General features: G+C 42.1%; 1 protein-coding gene across 1 annotated transcript; it reads right to left on the reverse strand.

Moving 5' to 3' along the window:
- Window positions 1-37: 37 nt before the first annotated feature.
- Window positions 38-9,462, reverse strand: LOC117843601 (calmodulin-binding transcription activator CBT). The gene is made up of 13 exons (XM_034724251.2): window positions 9,279-9,462; window positions 8,514-8,639; window positions 7,361-7,476; window positions 7,175-7,263; window positions 6,315-6,360; window positions 4,776-4,962; window positions 4,383-4,466; window positions 4,211-4,296; window positions 3,349-3,729; window positions 2,352-3,022; window positions 1,023-1,575; window positions 537-848; window positions 38-382 (listed from the first exon to the last, which is right to left on the reverse strand). Exons 1-13 carry the CDS (start codon window positions 9,346-9,348, stop codon window positions 362-364), a joined length of 2,742 nt encoding a protein of 913 aa, XP_034580142.1. The 5' UTR covers window positions 9,349-9,462; the 3' UTR covers window positions 38-361.
- Window positions 9,463-20,829: the final 11,367 nt, after the last annotated feature.

Below are 20,829 nucleotides of genomic sequence, written 5' to 3' on the forward strand. Positions count from 1 at the left end.
TCGTGAGGAAAAAATATCGTTATCAAACAAAAAGAGAGGAAGAACTGGCCAACATATTGCAAATTTTGCCTGCAATTCACCTGGATATAGTCAGGCGGAATTGATTATTAGCATGTACAACCTTATTTGTACTAGCATCCACATAAAACCCAGGCCTACAAAGCACAGTGCCATTTTCGCCAAACTAAAAACCAGCCAAATGCACACCAAGAGTAGAAGGCTAACGGCAGGTACATTTGCCAGACCTGACCACAAGCATCAGATGGTCCTAAAATGTACAGCATCAGCAAGCTACGGTTGTCCCTTCCAATATACAAGAATTAGAAGAACTAGCAACCCCTACAATGTATGCCAGCCCTAACTACTTTTGACTGAACTCCACCTGCAAAATACAATGACATGCACAAGCGTAAGAAATAGCTATTGTAGTGTCTAAAAATTAAATCTAGGTAGTACTTATAACGTTAATCAAATGTGCAAGTGCCTGGTTGAAATCCTGTGTGGAGATTCAGTATCAGCAAGGGTGAAATCCTTACCTTGGCCTCCTCATGAGCAACCTTCATCCTCCGGTACTCCTGTTGTGCCCGATGAGAACGGAACAGAGCTTGGACACGTACCACAGATCTGTTAAACCTGTCCTCAGCTTGTTGCCGGCCAACCTGGTAGTAATCCTCTTCTGCAGTGCTTGCTGCTTCTGCATCTGTAACCATTGCTACTGGCATTCCAGTTGCAATGCCACGCAGGCCTTTTCTCTTCTTCCTCCATCGCAAGATAGCTTTCTCCACGACTCCAACGGACCATATTACCTTGCGGTACTGCCTTCTCACTTGGTGACCTCGGTATGCAGCCTGAGCAGATGTTTGAATCATTAGACTATACGCTACATGGGATACATACAGGATAACAGGTTGCAAATTTTTTCAGGTGGCATCATCTGGTGCTTGCCAACACATAAGCAAAATGAATCCCTGGGAAAAAGAAATGCAGTAAACAAAAACACACAATAATAACAGGAGCTTTACTTGTATTTTTATAGCTTGTCTTCGCATGTTTATGAAGTTCCTCCTCATCTGCCATGTTCGGAAATGACTTTGTATTCGCGCGGCAGCTCGCATCTCTTTCTTTCTGTTGTAGTTCCGGAATGCATGTTGAATCCTCATAGCAGCAACTATCGTAGCTGCTTCAATCTCAGGATTGGCCAACTGAATTGCTTTCGTTTGAAGCTTAAGAGTTCGCTCCCTAAGAGCGGCTTGGATATTGCTAGCAGCATCAGCAGCATTACGGTAGGCTGCTAAAGATTCTCGCAAGCACAGTTCTTGTTCACTAAGGTTTTCAACTTCCTTGGAATGTTGTTTTATTGATTGTGTCCTTGATGTTGATCGCTTATCCTTGGACAGCGACATTGCCTCAAAATGAGCCGTCAACCCTTTCTCAGCAAGATATGCAGCTAAGCCATCAAAACCTTGTCTTGCAGCTAGATCAGCAGCAGTGTGTCCACCAGGGTCATCATGAGTAGGATCTGTAACCAAGCTTGGATTTGCTCCAGCAGACAAAAGAGCAGCAACCATTTTTTCCCTGACAAAAGGATCATAAAAATAAGTTAGCACCAAATGACTTTGAAAATATAAAAGATAAATTGGTCCCAACAAAAATGTGCCTGAGTTAACATACTGTCTATTACGATAGTAACCTCCATGAAGGTCAATCAGATGTCCATTAATAGAAAACACAGTTTTTGAGATCCACTTAATTCAGACATTCGTAACTTAGCAGATTTTGAAAATAAAATTTGGTCTATATTTTTCTACCAACTGGTATGGTTTCTTATAAGTTCTTACTTCTAACTAAGTTTGATTTCTATAATATATAACAACATCCAAGGTGCAAGAACTCATACAAGACATGATTTCTTTCCACCCTTTCATGTTGTCACGTGCAGCTCCTTCTCTACCGACTGCACAGCACTTCTTCGAAGAGGAGTTGAGGCTCTGATGTTTCGCTGGTGCTCATAAACTCCAGGAGTTATTTTCCGGTTGTGAAGAGGGCATAGTGTGAGTAGTAAGGTTGGGTCATCTTATATTTATACAAAATGTGATAAGTTTTTTGTGTTAGTTTGCAACCTTCTGTTATCTCCGAGAAGAGGTAAAGAGGTTGCTTTGTATGGGACTCTTTCCTGTTTCTCTATAATATAAAGATACACAGCTCTCTTGCGTGTTCGAGAAAAAACAAAGTGATAAACACACCCCAGTTGCCAGAACTCATACAAGAAATCATTATTTTCTTCAATTTTTTTATGTTCATGTTAGTTGGCAAAAGTAAAGTTGTCAGGGATTTCAGAAAATAGAGAATACCTCCCATAGTATGCGGCCCAGTGCAGAGCTGTCCAACCAGAAGAATCGCGAAAATCCAAGGAGAATCCCGACAAAGAAAATAAGCGAATGGCCCAGGTATAGCCCAAGAAAGAACACAGATGTATAGGTCCTCGTCCTAGATCATCACGGTCTGTTGACTTCTGTCCTTCAATTATTTTTTCGACAAGCCACTCTTGTAATCTATTTCGCAACACAAGTTCAAGCAAGCCCTCAGTAGCAGGAATGTTAGTGCCTTTAGAATCAGTAACATATTTGAACATATCCATCCATTCCTTCTCTGTTGATGCTGACAAGAGATTGGAAACTCTACTTCCTTCTGCAAGGAACTTTGGTGCTATCTTTTTCTTGCTTGTAGAGAACAACAAACGAGCTAGTCTCATCTGCATCTGAAGCTTTGACTTTTTCGGTTCATCATCATCTGAACTGCCAGGAATTTCACGGTAGTCAAAACTCAAAACCTTGCTGATTGGAGTTTTCCCATCCAAAGTCAAATAAAGATTCACTCGTCCAGGCACATGTGGTCTAGCCATGAAACGATAAACGCCAGTTTGGACAATGTCTGTGTTAACGCATTGGTCACCAATAACACAGTACAGATTGGTCCCAGCCAGATGTTTGTAGTTCTCATGGAAGTATCCAACCACAAGGACCTACAATTAAGTTAGCATTAATACTTTTGTAGAGTGATGGAATATTGATCTATAAACTGATAAACTCACACCCCTCCCCCATCCCTGGTAGCATGCATGTAAATTGCTCTCTAGGACATTTAATAAGTATATTGCAGACCCCTCCCCCACCCCTGGTCCACCAACCAGGAGATACATGATACTGGTAGATAGATAAAACAAACAATGATTTGAGAGGTTTGTAACATATGAGGGTGAAGTAGAACATTTTCAGTGAGAACTGAGCAACTGAAGAGGGGAAAAAACAAGAAAGTTTCCACAGTATGGGATGAAAGGAAAAAAAAAACCTTTGTATCCTCTGTACAATAAGCCCATTCTGAGGAGATCTCAATGATGTGAAAGGGTATTTCGTCGTTCACTGGTCGAGTGGTGGGTATGGCTGAGCTTGGATTATCCCCTAAACTTGTAATATCATCATCCAAGTATTTCCACAGTCCAAGACTGTTCTGCCTAGTAGGCGCATAACTGGGCATGTTACCATCCACTGGAGTTCTCATCAAAGAATTTGCAAGTGGCTTTGATTGAGAATCCAGATCTGATGTTAAAAGAGATGGAGACTGGTTCGCTTGATGTTTCAGAGCTCCATAGTAACTCTCTGATATTTGATTGAGGCCAGGATTGGTAGCATAAGCTTCTGAAACTACATTAGCTGGTGAAGGAAAGATAGCCTGCAACAAAGGAAACAGCAATGCATCCAATCCATCATGGCAGATAAAACAAAAATAGAAGAAAACAAGCAATCGGAACCCACGCCCGTGCATAAATACACCATTCCTGAGTAGAGACTGCAGCGATTAACTGAAGGAAAGAAAGAATGGAGGCTAAATGAATAAGCAAATTAAGGCCACAATTGAAGCGCACTAAGAAAAGTAAAGCAGCTAAACCAGTGAAGCAAAACGAGGGACATAGTTATGTGAATTTCGCAATGCAAAGAAATAATTTCATGCAAGATTTCAAAACCATATAGGTTGCAATTTAAAAATCTGTAATTACTGTGGCTCACTTAAAAAACTCAGGAAAAAGTAACGAAGCAGAAATTACGTGCCACATTTAGCAATGTGAAGAAGCAATAATTCCGTGCAAGTTTTCATTCATGTACAACTGCAATCCAAACACCGTAAATTATGGTGGCAAACTTAGCTCACTTACATTACTTGTGGCATTGGTATTGAAGATATTATTTCCAGAATCCATCATCCCATAATTAGTCTGTTGATTGGGTGTTAAAGATCCACCTGTTTTATATAATAAGAAGGATTACAATCTCTACGACAGCGTACACCACTTTTTTTTTTTGAGGCTATGTAGAAAAAACACTCACCACGGACAGAAGTATCATTCTTCATAGATGACTCCAATAGATCTGCCCAAAACGATTCCAGGCTAGAATCATGATCGTCGGTTTCTGCAATATCACCAAAGAAGGTACAGTAGTATTAGTATACCTCTCAAAAAAGGTACAGTAGTATTAGTATACCTCTCAAAAATAAAGATATACAAGTTGGAATTGTAATATGTAAAAGAGCAGATTTAACATTTTGGCATCTACAGGAAAGTATCATAAACTAAACACTAACAAGGAAAGCAGGTCTCGTTATCAAAAACTGTATTTACATAATTCAAAATTTTCAAAAGCTTATATACGTGGAAACTGGCATAGAAGGACACATATAATTAATAACTAAGAAATGTTTGGGATCTAAGCATGTCTCACCACAAGAAATCGCTCTGCCACCATGTGAGTTAATTTCTTCTGGTGCAGCCGCAGCAGCACAAGAAGATAGCTCAGTACGAGCAGAGACCGAATCCGTTGATGTCAGAGGAGATGTGTAATGAATAATATTGATTGGAGGCACTTCTGCAACTTCAGCTTCTATATGTGGTTGTGGTATGGCATTTTCCTGTTTCATACAAAATATATTAGCAGACAGAACACAATAAAACATGTACTCCCTCCGTTCCAAAATGTAAGATGTTATGGTTTCGTCCTAAGTCAAACTTCTTTAATTTTGACCAATTTATGGATAATATATTAAGATCTACAATACCAAATAAATGCACTATCAACACATATTTTATGGTGAACTTAATGAAACTAATTTGATGTTGTAGGTGTCAGTGCATTTTTCTATAAACTTGGTCAATGTTAAAGGAGTTTGACCTAGGACAAAACTAAATCGCCTTAAACTTTGGAACAAAGGAAGTAGTTTTTTTTCTAAATGCTTGCACAATAGAAACAAAAAATGTCTTTGTGAAAAAAGAGCACCTTATTCATTTTAGGTTTATTGCTACTTGTATCCAACTACGCTAAGGATATAGACAAGAGCCATTGCAATCCTCATGACTCTTTTCCAGGTTCGACTAATGTGCCAGATTGAAGATAAATTAATTTTAATATGAGTTAAGTTCTTCACAGATAATGCTTTGTCAACCCAAGAGCTAATTCCTCTAATAAACGTTTTGAGTTAAAAAGAGTTAGTGATCAAATTAATTCCCAAGTTTCTTTCAACCTTAAAAGGCCTTTGGATGAAGTAACACTACTATTGAACAGTGTGAATGAAGATTTGAAAACTCCAGCCTCCAGTTCTAATTATCAGGATAATTCTCCAGTTTAGCCTAGTCCTTTAACCGCTTCTCTTTGGACCTTTCAGGTCCGAAGGCAACATTATGACCTCTAGGCAAGAGAAGCTGCGCAGACCCAGCTATTCAGACCACAGAAGCAGTTGCACATCCACATTCAACAACGTGGCAATATAAAAAGGCAAAAAAACACAGCAAACAATGCAAAGAACACGATTCCTAAAACAGGCCTTCTCTTCATCCTTAACAATATCCAGAATGAGTCTACATAAACCCCTGAAGTATCAATGTTCATATAAGAGAGGTGAAGGGGAAGTTTGCCCACGTCACCACCCCACATCTGCAAAACTGCCCTCCAAAATCACCTAGGGAGTTATTTAGATGGGTTTGAATAGTTTGAGTGGCTCAATAACTTGTTACTTTGTTAGTTTTATAGTTCAGGGGGTTCAGCAGTCAAACATCAATACTTGAGGAGGTTATGAGATTTATTCCACAATATCCTAACAAGTACATCTTCTTTTAACAAAATCCACATGTTCAATGAAAAGTCATATTACAACTCAGGAGCATTACTGATTTACTACACAAAAATTCAACTTTCATTAACCCAATCAGAAGAAATATTTATTACAAAACAGAAACAAGATATGAGTAGAGAAAGAACGAACTGAACCTCAGATGTTTGACGATAATGCACAAGAACTATGCGCTCCAACTCTCTGAATAAGAAACAGCCAAGAATAGTGTCAGCAACAAAAACTTGCATGCTATTTGTATCCAAGTTTGCATCTGAGACATCCAATGCAAAAGATTCTCAAGTAATAGTTGTGGTGGAATAATATAAGGAAATTTATGCCACCATAAACTTCATACTATGCAATCCTTCAACAAAACTGTCTTCTTTCAGAGCTATTCCACTCAAGTGAACATAATGTGACAACAACATGCATTTTTATGAACTAGCCGAGTTATCCATCTAAATATACTGGTATTTATCTGATTAATTTACAACTTTGTGCTCTGGCTTGCCAAGTTAAGCAATGTCGGGCCTTTTCCTTTTCTTCCGATTCATGATATTGGATTTACTTATTTTATTTACCACGCACTCCTTGCGGATGTTTCAAGTCTGCATATGGGCAAGAGGCATGAAGCACCAAACTAAAATATCGATTCTGTTGCATAAAGCTAATTCTTGATGTCCGCGGACTAGCACCCTAGTTCTAGTATGAAACTATTTTTTAGCTTAAGAGAATGAGAAAAAAATTATCAGATTGCTCGTATACAGGACAATAGGACATAAGATATGGTTTTGTGGTTAAAGAAACTCGACCACGGGAAGAAGAGATCCCCCTGCCTTCATCTTAAGAGAGGGGATCACCAAACCCTTTAGGGGTACTCAAATGACATGTGAGCACCCAGGTTCGAGCCTGGGTGGGCGGCCTCCCAACTGGAGGCTCTAGCAACCGAGCTGTCGATCATTTCTCAGGTTCATTGGTATAAGCATAATCCTGCAAGCTGGGGTTGAAATCTTACTTGTCAAGCAACCAGTAGCATCTACGAAAGAAATTTGGATCATCCTCTCCTCGAGCATAATACACATGAACCTTTTCTTCATTGCCAATCTACAAAATAAGACAAACCACCAATAACGGTGGGAGTACTAGAATAATAAATTTAACAATACGGAAGCAACCAATTTCAGTTATTTGCACAAATTACCTTTAATTTTTCATGGGCTTCTTGGACAGTCTTTCCATCCTTCTTTTTCTTCCAATTATGGCCATCTTTACGGAAGTTTCGGACAACTTTACGATCATATAGAACAACAGTACCACCTGATTGAAAAGAAAGTTACAACTGTTGGTAGTTTGGAATGACAAACAAATTTTCTGTTAGAAATACGGTGGGTCTAGAAGAATAATACAAGACTTAAAGATGTAGACACTGTCTAAAGGTAGTGCAACCAGATGTACACAGATGCAGGGATAACTTAACACAGGAATAATGGTGGCGAGAAATATGATACAAGAGCACAAAAGGATAAAATTATTCCCCCATGCAATTAATGTTGTTATAGAAGATCATGCAAGTTACAGTGATAACTTAGCAGCGAAAATGTGTTTTAGTGTCTAGTAGCTGCAAATTCATGGAAAAAGTAAGCAAATGAAAGACCAATGTCAATGTGAATAAGTAGAAGTGTTTTCACAACAAATGACATAGCACCAAAGAAAAAATTCATAGCAAGTAAAATTAATCTTGGATTTAAAACCAATACCATAAAAAAACATGTTCATTTCAGCGTATGTTTGATCCATTATGATCCCAGATATGATTTGAAGAGTAGAAACTAAAGCACATAAAGACATGCACAAGAATCAGATGCATAGCTGCAAAAATAAAGGCAGAAGATTATCAAACAGAACGGAAGAAATCATTTAATAATTAAAACATGGCTCCTGTGCGCAAACAATTTCAGAAAAAGAGTGATTGAAGTCAATGATGTAGGTCTATCTCGTACGACAAAAACCAAATGTGCATTCATTCATCTCTTCTCATGTAAATACTAGCACTAGATCGCACCGAATTACAATCTCCAATCTGCCACTGCAGTACCTCTCCAAACAACAAACCATGTGGCCTTGAACTGAAGGATAACTACTACTATTTATTCCACACACACGAATCAATTATTCAACCTCAGAAGCTCAAAGAACACAACCATCTTATACATGGTACTTCACACATGCATGCACACTTCGGTTATATGTTCCCTCTTATTCACACTTGTCATGAATTCAGTTACAGAAACTAAACAATCACAGGTGCAGAGTGCAGCAAGGTCAGGGTTTCATGGTGAATGAAGAACACATACTCGCTGGCTTGTCGATGGGCTGTGCATGGACCTTGAACCTCGCATGGTTGGCCAGCACTGCGTAGATCTCATTGGGCCGGAACCAGCGTGTTCCCGCCTCTGCCATCAGCTTGTCAAAGTTCAAGTCTGTCCACCGGCCACCAAGGCAACATACACAAGCAAAAATTTAGTGCTAGAAGCAGCACAAAGCTTCCGTCTTTGAAGAGTACATGATTGGAAAGAAGTCAACATAAATTGCTGTTATCGACATTGAGCAACCAAATAACAAGAGCTGCCAAATCACCAAACTTAAGCTAATCGCGAAGACGTTAAACTGGGCAGACCAAATTTGGGGAACGAAACCGAAAGAACCAGGTGATGGGTGAACTGATAAAAATGAGCAGCCAAACGCCCACAACGCATTCGATCAATTTCCAACAGAATCACATAAATACTGCTATTCCAATCAAGCGACAAGACTGAAAAACAGCTCAAATCATCGCCAACGCCCAACAGAAAAACCCATACAGCCCGAAATGGGGAAACGCGTGAGCAGCTGCAACACTTAAACTTCGAAGAGCCCCGAAAACCCACAGGTGCCAGGCGTCAGACGAAACCAGCCCCAGAGCTCAATCGAACCGCGTCGAAGGAAAGACGCATAAACCCAGAACATCGGAATCGCAGCACCAGACAGTACGGAAAATAGTAATAATAGAAGAAGAAGAAAAAGGGAGGCGAGGGGTGAACAGAAAACCCGCGCTCGAGCGGGGGGCAGCGCGAGTCGACCTGCGCAGGTGAGGAAGCCGTGGATCTCGGAGGCGACGAGCGGGTCCCGCGCGCCGGCGCCGCCCGCCATGGCCGCGTGCTCGCTGCTGCTTCCACACACTCTCCTCCTACGCGCTGTGTCTCTCGCTCTCACCGCGGGGGAGAAGACGACGAGGAAGGAAGGAGACTTCAGAAAATCGCGAGAAAAGTCATAAAGGGAAGGGAAATTTTCACCAAAAGGAAAAGTACAGGCGATAACCATAAGAAATTAATAAACAATTTTTTGCTACCCTGTGTGGGCCCACACGCAGTCACAAGGCTGTGGGACCCACGTGTCAGCAGAGGAGTAGTGGGTGGTTGGGTGCATGCTTGGCATCGATTGGCTTTTTGGTGATAGCATATGATCTGGCAGTTGGCACAATAGATCACGGGCTCACTAGCTTGTGGATGGCCCACTTGCCAGCTTCTCAAATATGTGCACAAATAGGGTTTTTAGGTTATTTCCTCTTTTAAAAGCAATAATTGTACATGTACGAAACACATTACGGAATTCCTTAAAGGGCAGAGCTTTGTACATGTATTTTGACCGAAGTCAGCTGGGGAAGCTTTGTACATGTATTGATTAGTATGACTTAAGAGTGTGTTTCGTTGCTTGACATCTCTATTACAAATTTATCAAGTAGCACACGTTTTTTTATTATTTTGCAACTTTATTGTTTTAGACTCCTTTCAGTTTAATTTTGCTCCAAAGAGAATACCAATCTATTAGCCCCTTGCTTAGAAGAAATATAAATATATGTGTATATTGTATATGTCCTCATAAATGTCTATTTATTATATATCACCCGCATCATAAAGACACAAAATAAGAGAATAGATATATGATAAAAAGATGAAGTTTGTCGAAATGGAGTACCGTAGATGACTAATAACCCTTGGGAAAGCAAATTGCGGCTGTTATCTACCTAATTCATTTTTAGTGGAGTTTTGTTTTGTAAATAAGGGTGTTTTGTATTTTTTCCCACTAACCAAGTCATTCATCTCACGTGATTTTGTGTCTAGCCCCACACACTTCAGCGAGAGACTCCATTGACAATAAAAAAAAACTGAGTCTAACAAAAATAAGAACATTTTTTTTCAAACTTAGTGGCAAAAACGGAATAGAACCCACCCTTTTGACCATGGCAATGGTTATGATAAAAAAAACTGGCCTAATAATCGTTGCGAACAAAGATCACAATAAATATTGTTGAACATCATCGATGGAACAGATTGATTTGACGAGGGATATATTAGATCCTCACCTCCAACTCCCAACTTTAGCACTATGCAAAAAGAAGATTCCCCGTCACATCAAAATTGTGGTACATGCATGGAGTATTAAATGTAGACGAAATTAAAAACTAATTGCACAGTTTTGTTGTACTTTGCGAGACGAATCTTTTGAGCCTGATTAGTCAATGTTTGGATAATAATTCACAAATACAAACGAAACGCTACAGTGCTAATTCAATAATTTTGGCACTCCAAATTTTGGCAACTAAACAAGACCTAAGCAATAATATATTTACTGACATGACAAGGGCAGACGACAATCAGTGCTTCGGGTTGGCATGATTATGCCTACGCAAATCAGTCTGGAAACAAAAGATGCACGATTTGATGACAATCTAGCTACCAGCCTAACACACTTATCGTTGATATCAAAGAACCTGGTACATTTTTACTATCATATGAATTCGAATTGAATGCAAATGCAAAATGGATAGCTCGAACTTGAATTACTATCCACTTATTTTGGGTGATAACAATTAACAAGTATCCATTCGCTTTATTAATAATTGTGGGAGAACAAAATCATCATTAAACATTAAATCATATGTATGTATATGGATCAACTATAACACATCTAAAAAAATTATTCATTAAATTTTTTTTATAAAGCTATTATAATAAATAACATTAATAGTTAAATAAAGTTTATAAAAATATTAAACAACTATAACAAAATATTTTGAAGTAATTTAAATCAATAAATATATTTTAGTTTCAAAAATAAATCTTGATAATATATTTATTGCATGATATAGAGAAGTGATTATACTATACAGACAATATCGGATATCCATCCATATCCACATTTATTTCGAATACAAATAAGAATTCGGATAATAATAAAAAGGAATTCAAACATATCCATTTAAACTACCACATTAAAAATATTAAAAGCGAATCGGACACAGATATATCATGTTTTAACGGATACTTATAGTGCACTACTGTGTTACTCTCGCGACGACAAGAACAGTTTACAATAAGACTAACCGCAACAATACCCCAATAAATCATCCTCTAAAAGAATATTCCAATAGTCCTGTAAAAAATTTGACCCCCTTAAATTACTCTATCCTGCAACAGTAACCTCTATTTCATCCTCCATCCGCCGCTACTGTGGCCTTTGCCTCGCCGCGCTCGCTGCCACCGTCGCCCGCGTCGTCGACCTGCTGCTCCTCTGCACCTACGCGCGCTCGCACCTCCCTTGCATCTGCGCGCGCACGCACCTCCCCTGCCTCCACGCCTTCCACGCGGCCCTCCGCACGCGTACGTCGCTGCGGCCGCCACGCACGCACCTCCCCTGCCTCCACGCCTTCCACGCGGCCAGGCATGCGCACGTTGCCACCGCCGCCGCCCCGCGTTCTTGGCCTGCTCCTTGCAGCTGCGCGCGCCCCTTCTGCTGCGTGAGGTTACAAAGGTAGCTGCTAACTCGGATTTGTTCTTCTTTATAAAATGGTCCATTGTCTGAACTCTTAACTCTGAACTCTGCTTGTCGATTCAGTGCTGGAGACAAATCTGGTCAATCTTGTGCACCATGGATCTCCCCCGCCAATCTGTGCGGCTGTACCAAACAGTAAAGGATGATGATTGTACATTGCTTCAGTACTTGATTGCAGAGGATAAGCCGAATTATGAGTTGCTTGATGACGACGATGAAGAGATGGACACTATGGTGGCAACCATTGATGCAGAGAGCTCCTTCCACCGCTCAACACATGTGAGATGACTTGTCCCCAGAGACCATGCTAATGGAGAGGCAAGGATCATACGCCATTACTTTGCTGACAACCCTATGTACACCCCTGGACAATTTCGTAGAAGGTATAGAACATGGCATATCAAATTTTTGTCTTTCTGTCAATATGTGTATATTGCTTACATTTTCAAACTTGCAGGTTCCGTATGAAGCGTCACGTGTTCATCCGCATTCTTAATACAGTTAAGTCTCTGGATAGATACTTCCAGCAATGTGAGAATTGTACTGGGTTGTTAGGATTGAGTGCTTTGCAGAAGGTGGTAGCCGCAATTCGCATACTTGTGTATGGTTTGCCAGCAGATGCCGTTGATGAGTATGTGCAAATTGGCAAGTCAACTGCTCATGAGGCTCTTTACCATTTCTGCAGTGCTGTTATAGTTGCCTTTGGGAAGGAATACATCCGTTCTCCAACCCCTGTCGATGTGGCTCGTCTACTGCAAGTGGGTGAGAATCGTGGTTTCCCAGGTATGCTTGGTAGCATAGATTGTATGCACTGGGAGTGGCGGAACTGCCCTACTGCTTGGAAGGGCATGTTCACCCGTCCATGATCTTGGAGGCTGTAGTATCTCATGATCTATGGATATGGCATGCCTACTTTGGCCTTCCAGGCAGCTGCAACGATATCAACGTACTGCAAAGGTCACCTATTTTCTCAGCATATATCCGAGGAGAGACACCTCTTGTTCAGTTCACTGTTAATGGACGGACATATGACATATATCCTTTTGACAGGGAGCGTCTTTCTGATATTATGACCGCTTGTATTATAATGCATAATATGATTGTGGAGGATGAGAAGTCTGAGGCCATCAATACCAACTTCGACAACATTAGCACCCCAGCAACTCCATGAAGGGAAAATCAAGAACGGGAAGCATTTGTAGCAGCACATCATAAGTTGCGTGACCAAGCTCTCCATCTTCAGCTTCAAAAGGATCTCATTGAGCACAACTGGATGCGATATGGTTCAACCTAGATTTTATTGTTGTTCAATTTGTGCCATCAGAATATAAAATAATTTTTTTCGTATCAGTCATATTGATTGTATTTGAGAATTGAGGCCTTATTCTATTTAAGTGAAAAAGAATCCTTGAGAATTGAGACCTTATTCTGTGTAATTTGAGAATTTGAGAATTGAAACTGAATGTTGTTTCCGTGCAGCTCCACAATAGGCAACATAAAACTAACAGATCCCTGAACAAACCAGCTGTTTCTCCGAATGACATATACAAGTGGCTAGTTCTTCATCCAAAGAAAACAAATCAGATTACCCCTACAAAATTCCAGTGTTCTCTCCTTGATGAACCTAATAATATTGTTGCACCCTCAAACAACAAAGTTTCATCTCATTCTCCAATATTATTACATAAGAACCTGACAGTTTTCACCAACAGTTTCACAATAAGAATCTAACAACACTACATAATTACATAAACACAGACAGATGCATCACTGACTCGGACCATGACGTTGGGACTGCAACTTCAGAATGATCTCTTCTTGTAAAGCTTGATAGTAAAGACGTTGCATGGGTTGACATTGATCAAGGTTAATGGACAGAATGCGCTCATCCCCTTCCTTCTCCTTCTTTTCAGGCTCCATCTTAAGCCGTTGCTTATCCATAGCTAACCTTTCTCTCTCTAGCTCCAAGATCATCTTGCGGTGTTCGCGAGCCTCCTCTACCTTCACTTTCTCTAGAGTAACAATTTCATCAAGCCAGGCCTTTCACTCAACCTCTGATTCCTTGAATAATTCAATCTTTTGAACTGAGAGGTCATGCATCTTGGACACATACTCAGATGACGCAGCAGCAGCTTTCTTCTTAGCCGCTTTTGCTGCATCCTTGCCCATGGGTCATTTTCCTGTCGAGATAGCTGGTGAGGAATCATCGGGATCAAGATCCAAAATGTTGCGTTGTTCACTGGTGAGGACATTTTCCCTGGAAGCACTATTTTGAGGGGGTGTCCATTTTTCTTTTGAGCTCCATCCATTTGGGCTCATCCTTCAAGATTTGCCAGCAGTGCATGAGGGTGAAATTATATTTTTCTATGGCTACAAAATCAGCAGCAGCAGCCACAGACTTATCTGCATCCAACATGCCACTAGGATTGGAGCGAATCATCTCAGCCATGTATCCAGAGAATTTGCTCACTTCGGCCTTGATGTGATCCCAACGACTCGTAATTGATTTCTGTGTCCTCTCTGGATAGGTGTTGCATTTTGAGTTGTATCTGTTGACCACACGAACCCAAAAGGATTCCCTCCTCTGGCCGGTGTTGATGATAGGATCGCAGCTGATCTCCAGCCAAGATTTGCAAAGCATATTATCTTCATATGCTGAGAAGTTGGTCTGCTTGTTCCTAGTTGCCGCCACCTTGCGCCGTCCAGGGGGTGGGGTAGCAGAGGTACTCATGGAAGAATCAGAATATCCTCCACAACCAACACTCTGTGCTGCATCAACAAGATCTTCTCCAGAAATACCAACTGATGCATCTTTGAGGGTATTAATATAATCATCCATCCTACATTTTTGCAAAGAAACATGCATTCAAGATATATAGTGAGACAGCAGCTGAATAAAAAAATAATATGCACATAAACAAGTATTGCAGGGATGAATTAGTGTATATATAAAACAAGTACAGTCTAGTTGGATGTACAGTAAAGGTTCCATGGAATTATAGCTTGATCAAAAAGAACCATTAGTATAGAGAATACATTAGGTGTACAAGTATATGTAGTTCTACTAGTTCTCTTCTTTCATGATGCAGGAATTTTCTTGTAGTTTCTGCAGAGAACTACAAGAATGTTAAAACTGACTGCACATATACTTGAAAGATTTGGTTTTACCTTTGTCAGGCATTTACCAAATAGATTCAAGCCAAACCCACTATGAAACTATGGCTCTCGTAGCTGAGATAGGACAACAAAGCACTATGAAACAAATTTGGATTAACAGTCGAATTGAGGAACAGTGTGGTGTGGGAAAAATTTTACCTTGAGGTGGCTGGGTACGTGGATCCCACGCTCTCCAGGTTCACCGCTGCAGCCACGGACGCAGAGGATTCCGCGACGATGGCTCGTGAGCTGGCAACAGATGCGGATCGTGCGGTGAGGACTCAGGCACGAGCGCCGACAGCGGATCGAGCGGCGAGGGCTCGGGCGCCGGCGCCGGCGCCGGCAGCGGATCGTGCGGCGAAGGCTCGGGTGACGGAGTCGGCAGCGGATCGCGTGGCGAGGACTTGGGCGACGTCGACGGCGCCGGGGAGGCAGCGGACACGAGTTTGGCGGAGGTTCGGCCACCCCCGAGATTTGGCGGAGGTCCGGCCACCCCTGGAAGATGGCGGCTGCTTTACCGGATGCCGCTGCAGTCGGTCCAGGCGGAGGAATCCCCTATTTTACAGGTTCAGGATGGTGTAGAGGGTATTGTTGCACTTAGTCTGACATGGATATGCTTCCTGAGTCCAGACCGTGCACAAATAAATTAAATAGAATATATCTGCTACAACAAGGACAATCATAGCTTTCAGCGACAGTGCTGGAACTGGGTCACCGCTCCTGCATAGAAATGTTCATTTCAGCCCGATGTTCGTTTCTCAGCTGATTACCAGAGCCAACAAATTAAGCAAGTAATAGGGAGAAATGTTGACCTTCATAAAAAAAACTTACAAAATCAAGGCCAAACTATCAACCAGTATCGATTTGACTAGGTACATGTATGTACAAGTATATTGGTGGAGCGTAGAGTACAGAGAGCTTATTTTACGACAGTGTTAGCGATCGCTACTGATCCGTAGACAGTGGCAGTCTACCGGTCTATGTGGTGACGTGCCAGCATCTTCTGAATTGAACGTCTTTGCCAATTTCTTCTTTTCTTAAAAAAAAATGAGCTCAAGTTGCGTTCAGCAGACGACGGCATGGGACAGTGACTTGTTTGTTTTGTCTAACTACAAATGGCCAGTGAAAATTAAGCAACAAAATCAGTGATCAACCATAATACCAAGTGGAGAGCATGAGTTGATGCCTGGTGGTTTCTGTTTTTTTATTTAAAAAATCATTGCTCTCTGAGGTTAAAAAAAAACCATGCATAATCAGTACTGTAAGTTTGGTAGAGAGAAGGAAAACAAATTAAAAATAGTTAGTTTGATAGTTCGGAGATTTTACACTCCCTTTTCAATTGTAGCTAGCTATCAGTTGTTTTAGGTTCTTAACACGATCAGATTTTGTGTGACATACCAAACATGATTCAACTTTGAACGCGCATTTTTCTTTTTAGTTATTGAAAGATAGATCTTCTACCATTTTGTTTATCAAGTTGGCCGTCCTACATGTAGAAACTGAATGGTTCCATGCACGTGTGGAATTATTGGAGCGCTAGCTGGAAATAAACGAGTAGGGCGGCGGAGCCTACTACTGCCAAACTTCATAGACCGTGTTGTCAGGTGCCACACCCTGGTGGTAACGGTACCAGCATTCGGCGTGTGATCACGACCTCCCAAAGATTTCTTCGGCCAAGGGTGGCGAGACAACGATACGATAGCAACTGCAGTAAACCAGAAATGGGACCGCGTCTACTGAATTCTGTCTGAAACCGATCTTGCCGCGAGTACGGTGCTCTTTATTCGTAGGAAAAATGTACCGTGCTCTTTATTCTCTTGCAAAATTGTCGTGTACTTACTGATTAAAAGCATTGCCAGGGTTTGATCAATTTAAAAGCATTGCATGGATGAACAAATCAGCCGACTTGTGCCAACAGTAACTTTCACTTTAGGCATGCATGCTCAAGTAGAACACAACTAAAGGGTTTATTTACACAATCCTCAAAAAAATAAAAAAATAAAGAGTTTATAAGTTTAGTTCCATGTACTACACTAGTTTAGCGTGCAACTCATCTGTCCACTTTTATTAATTTGACTTGTAATTGTTAGCAAAACCTTCTCACATTTTCTCGGTTAGTTGATGATTACCAGAGCCCAACAAGCAGCTAACAATAAAAAGGCCAGCTGGCTAGAAATATTGTCAGCAGAATTAAACTATCAAATTCCAAATCAAGACAAAAATATTGGACCATATCGATTCTTTACTACATAATGTAGCAGCAGATCAGTAGCTTAATTTATGAGAACACTAATGATCTCATCCGTAGACAATTTCACGGTCTACCTGGTAACGTGCTTGGACCAATTTTTTTTCCTTCAAGAAAATAAAAGAATAAGCTAGCTCCCAATTCGTCTACACGTGTTCAGTAATACTACAAGCTAGCGGACTCCCATGGCCTGCTAACAAATGAAGTTGTTGCATTGCATAGGTGGCGTATGGGACAGGGACATGCTTGTGTTTGTCTAACTGCAAATGATCACTCAATTAAGCAAAGTTATTAGTAATCAACCAATACTAAGTGGAGAGCATGATTTCAGATGACAGGGAGTTCTTACAAAGAAAATCATTGCCCTCTCAAGTTAAAAGAAACCGCATAACCAGAAGTTAGGTAGAGAGAATAAGAAAAAGAAGAATTAAATTAGAATGATTTAGTTTGATATATAGGTGGTGGTTCAGATTTTGTGCAACATAGAATATGCCAACAAGTGCATCTGCAGTCTATAAAATAAAAGGCCACAACCGCCGGCTATAATTATAGCTGCGTGCAATGTTTTTGTAACATCCATGTACCGATATACTCAGATATCATATTCTTAAGGTTGATGCACTTTTTCATAAATCAGCTGAGCATGCTGGAGTGAGTGTGAGTTTAACGGGGTCCATATATTTCGCTTGTTGTTCAAGTTTGCCCTCTTTTTTAAAATAAAAAAATAAAGACAAGGTTGCCATTTCTTGATGGAAAATTGCATGGAAATGGAGGTTTTGTGCTCAAAGTGCTCTGGAAACATTTTCATTTGGTTCATCCCGGGAAATTCAAGTGCTCTGTAAAAAAACAAATTAAAAACCAAACTAAATGTCTATTTAGAAACTAGAAAAAAGATTCAAATGTACATGGGAAGTCAAGCTTAAGACAAATCAGGCCCTGTTTGGGAGGAAGGGGCTAAAATTTAGCCCTGGCTAAACTTTAGCCCTCTCAAATGAAAGGGCTAAACTTTAGCACATTGGGTGTTTGGGAAGAGGGCTAAAGTTTAGCACCTCTTCTGTAAAATGTCCCTTATGCCCCTGCTGTGCTGCCCCTCCCACCATTTTCCTCTCAGCCGGTGTTCAGCAGGGGCTTCTCGGGCGGTCGCGGGGCGCAAGCGGCCGGCAGCAGCGGCGCCGGCGAGCGCGTCGAGGAGGCGGCGGAACGCGGCGGCAGGGCAGAGCAGGGCATGAGCCGGCGCGGCGCGGATCCGGCTGCAGCGGCGGTGGCGAGGCGGACAGCTCTGGCGGTCTCCACCGACGCTGCCGCCGCCGCCTCGCTGCACCAGTCCGCCGCCGCTGACAAGCCGAAGCCGAAGCGCTCCCCGGGTCGCAGAAGGGCGCCGGCCTGCTGCTTGCCCTCCGGTGAGGCGCCGGTCGCCGCGGCCGCGGGTGCCGGCGCCATGGCTAGTGCCGGCATGGCCACCGCCGGATCCGGCTGGAGGAGGCGGGGGTTGGCGCGGAGGCGATGGGGGCGGACGGGGCCGGCCGGAGGCGGCGGCGGCGGCGGCGAGGCGGGGCCGGCAGCACGGTGGCGCGGTCCAACCCGGACCCAAGCGGCTGACGATGAGCAAGTGGGAGGACTGGAGGAGTGAGGGAGGAGAGAGAGAGGGGCAAGGGGAGGAATTTTGGAGGAGGGGACCACTTTTAGCACTTTTAGTCCATTTTAGCACATCTTGAGAGGCTAATGGATTATGGGGGCTAAAATTTAACCCCTCCATTTTAGCCTAGGTGTTTGGGAGGAGGAGGGGCTAAAAGTGACTAAAATGGGGGTGCTAAAATTTAGCACCCCCTCCCAAACACCCCCTCAGACTTGTCCAAAGGGATGCACCTTTTTTGCTTGACTCGCATAAACCCTAACCCATCCACATGCCAAAGATGACAATGCTGCTGCTGCGGCTTTTGTGGGCAGGTTAGCTGAAACAGCCTGCACTACGTGATGCTTCCCCGAGTTTGTACCTCCACGTGGTGCGGTTGACACGGCGAGATGCATAGCTGGAACAACCTCAACAGTTGACACACTAAGTGTAGAAGATGTAGAAGACATGCATGGAGCATGGTGCCATCTGTTTCATTTGCTTTTCCCCTTTTCTGTTTGGGAGCTAAACAGCAGTCAAATCGTTGTCCCAATCTGCAACACTAAAGTAGGAACAGAGTGATGCCACAACATACACGGCCAAGAGTGGCTATGCCCAAGCATCTCTAAGGAACTCTTTGGAACATATCCATTGGGTGCGAAACAAACTGTCGGCAAACAAGCTGCTCTAGCATGCAGGGCAACGCGCAATTTGTCTATGTTGGCGGCTCCCGACCCCAAGCACTGTTGACCATCCTTGGCCCCCCGGACATGCCCCATCCACCGTTGTTGTTCTTCCGTATCAGATCGATGGCGTAGGAAACGACTATCATACTCAGAAGTCAGAAGAAACACATGGATTCTCTCAAATTCTATGAGATAGTGAATCATTGTTCCATGTGTAAAATGCGTTCGCTACAAAACAAGCAGGGTGGGGGTGTACTGCCAAGTGCCACGTAACCGTGCTGTCACGTCGAGTACCATTTCACGTGGTCCATCAGGCCATGCCGGCCAGATTTTCGACGAATGGGGGCAAGAACATGGTCGCAACTGTACGGAAACAAGGAAAGGGACCACATATGTGAAAGCGATGTTTAGGTGAGATTTAGGGCCCGTTTGGTAGAGCTTCGGCTTCTCATAAAACGGCTTCGGTTTCGGCTTCTTCGGTGGAGTGGCTTTTTTAGTGAAGCTGAAGCCATTTTGCAAAACGTTTGGTAAAACGGCTTCTCAATGGCAATATATGTAATTTTATGATCACTTAATGCTTGGAGAGAGAGGAGAAGCCGGTGAAGCCACTTTTTTCGGCTTCTCCTCTCTAGTGTAAGCCGTTTTGCGGCTTCTCCTCGGCTTTGGTGGTGAAGCCGTTTTGAAATTGACCCTTTGGTAGGGCTTCATCAAAAGCCGGTGGAGAAACACTTTGAGAAGCCCTACCAAACGGGGCCTTATTATTTCACTGGAGGAAAGATTTCTCTTTTTTTTTCCCAGATAGTTGCATTGCGTCAACTCGTACTGCACTGAAGCCGTTTTTCTTGGAACAACAGGCAGTTGATGAGCTTGAGACCAACCCAGAAATAGGTTCCTTCGACAATGTAAAAGAAATGGTGACATAATTTTCAAACAACAAAATGACAACACAGATGGCAGCTATCTTGCATACGGTTTGCATGATGATTTGGAGTCTGGCAAGGTTGCTGGCTTGTTGCCATCTATCTCAGCACGTACATACAACTGCTATAAAAAATTTATAGGCATCGCATGGCTCATACGAAGTACTCAAAATCAGG

This window comes from Setaria viridis, chromosome 2 (genome assembly GCF_005286985.2).
Source record: "Setaria viridis chromosome 2, Setaria_viridis_v4.0, whole genome shotgun sequence".
NCBI lineage: Eukaryota > Viridiplantae > Streptophyta > Magnoliopsida > Poales > Poaceae > Setaria > Setaria viridis.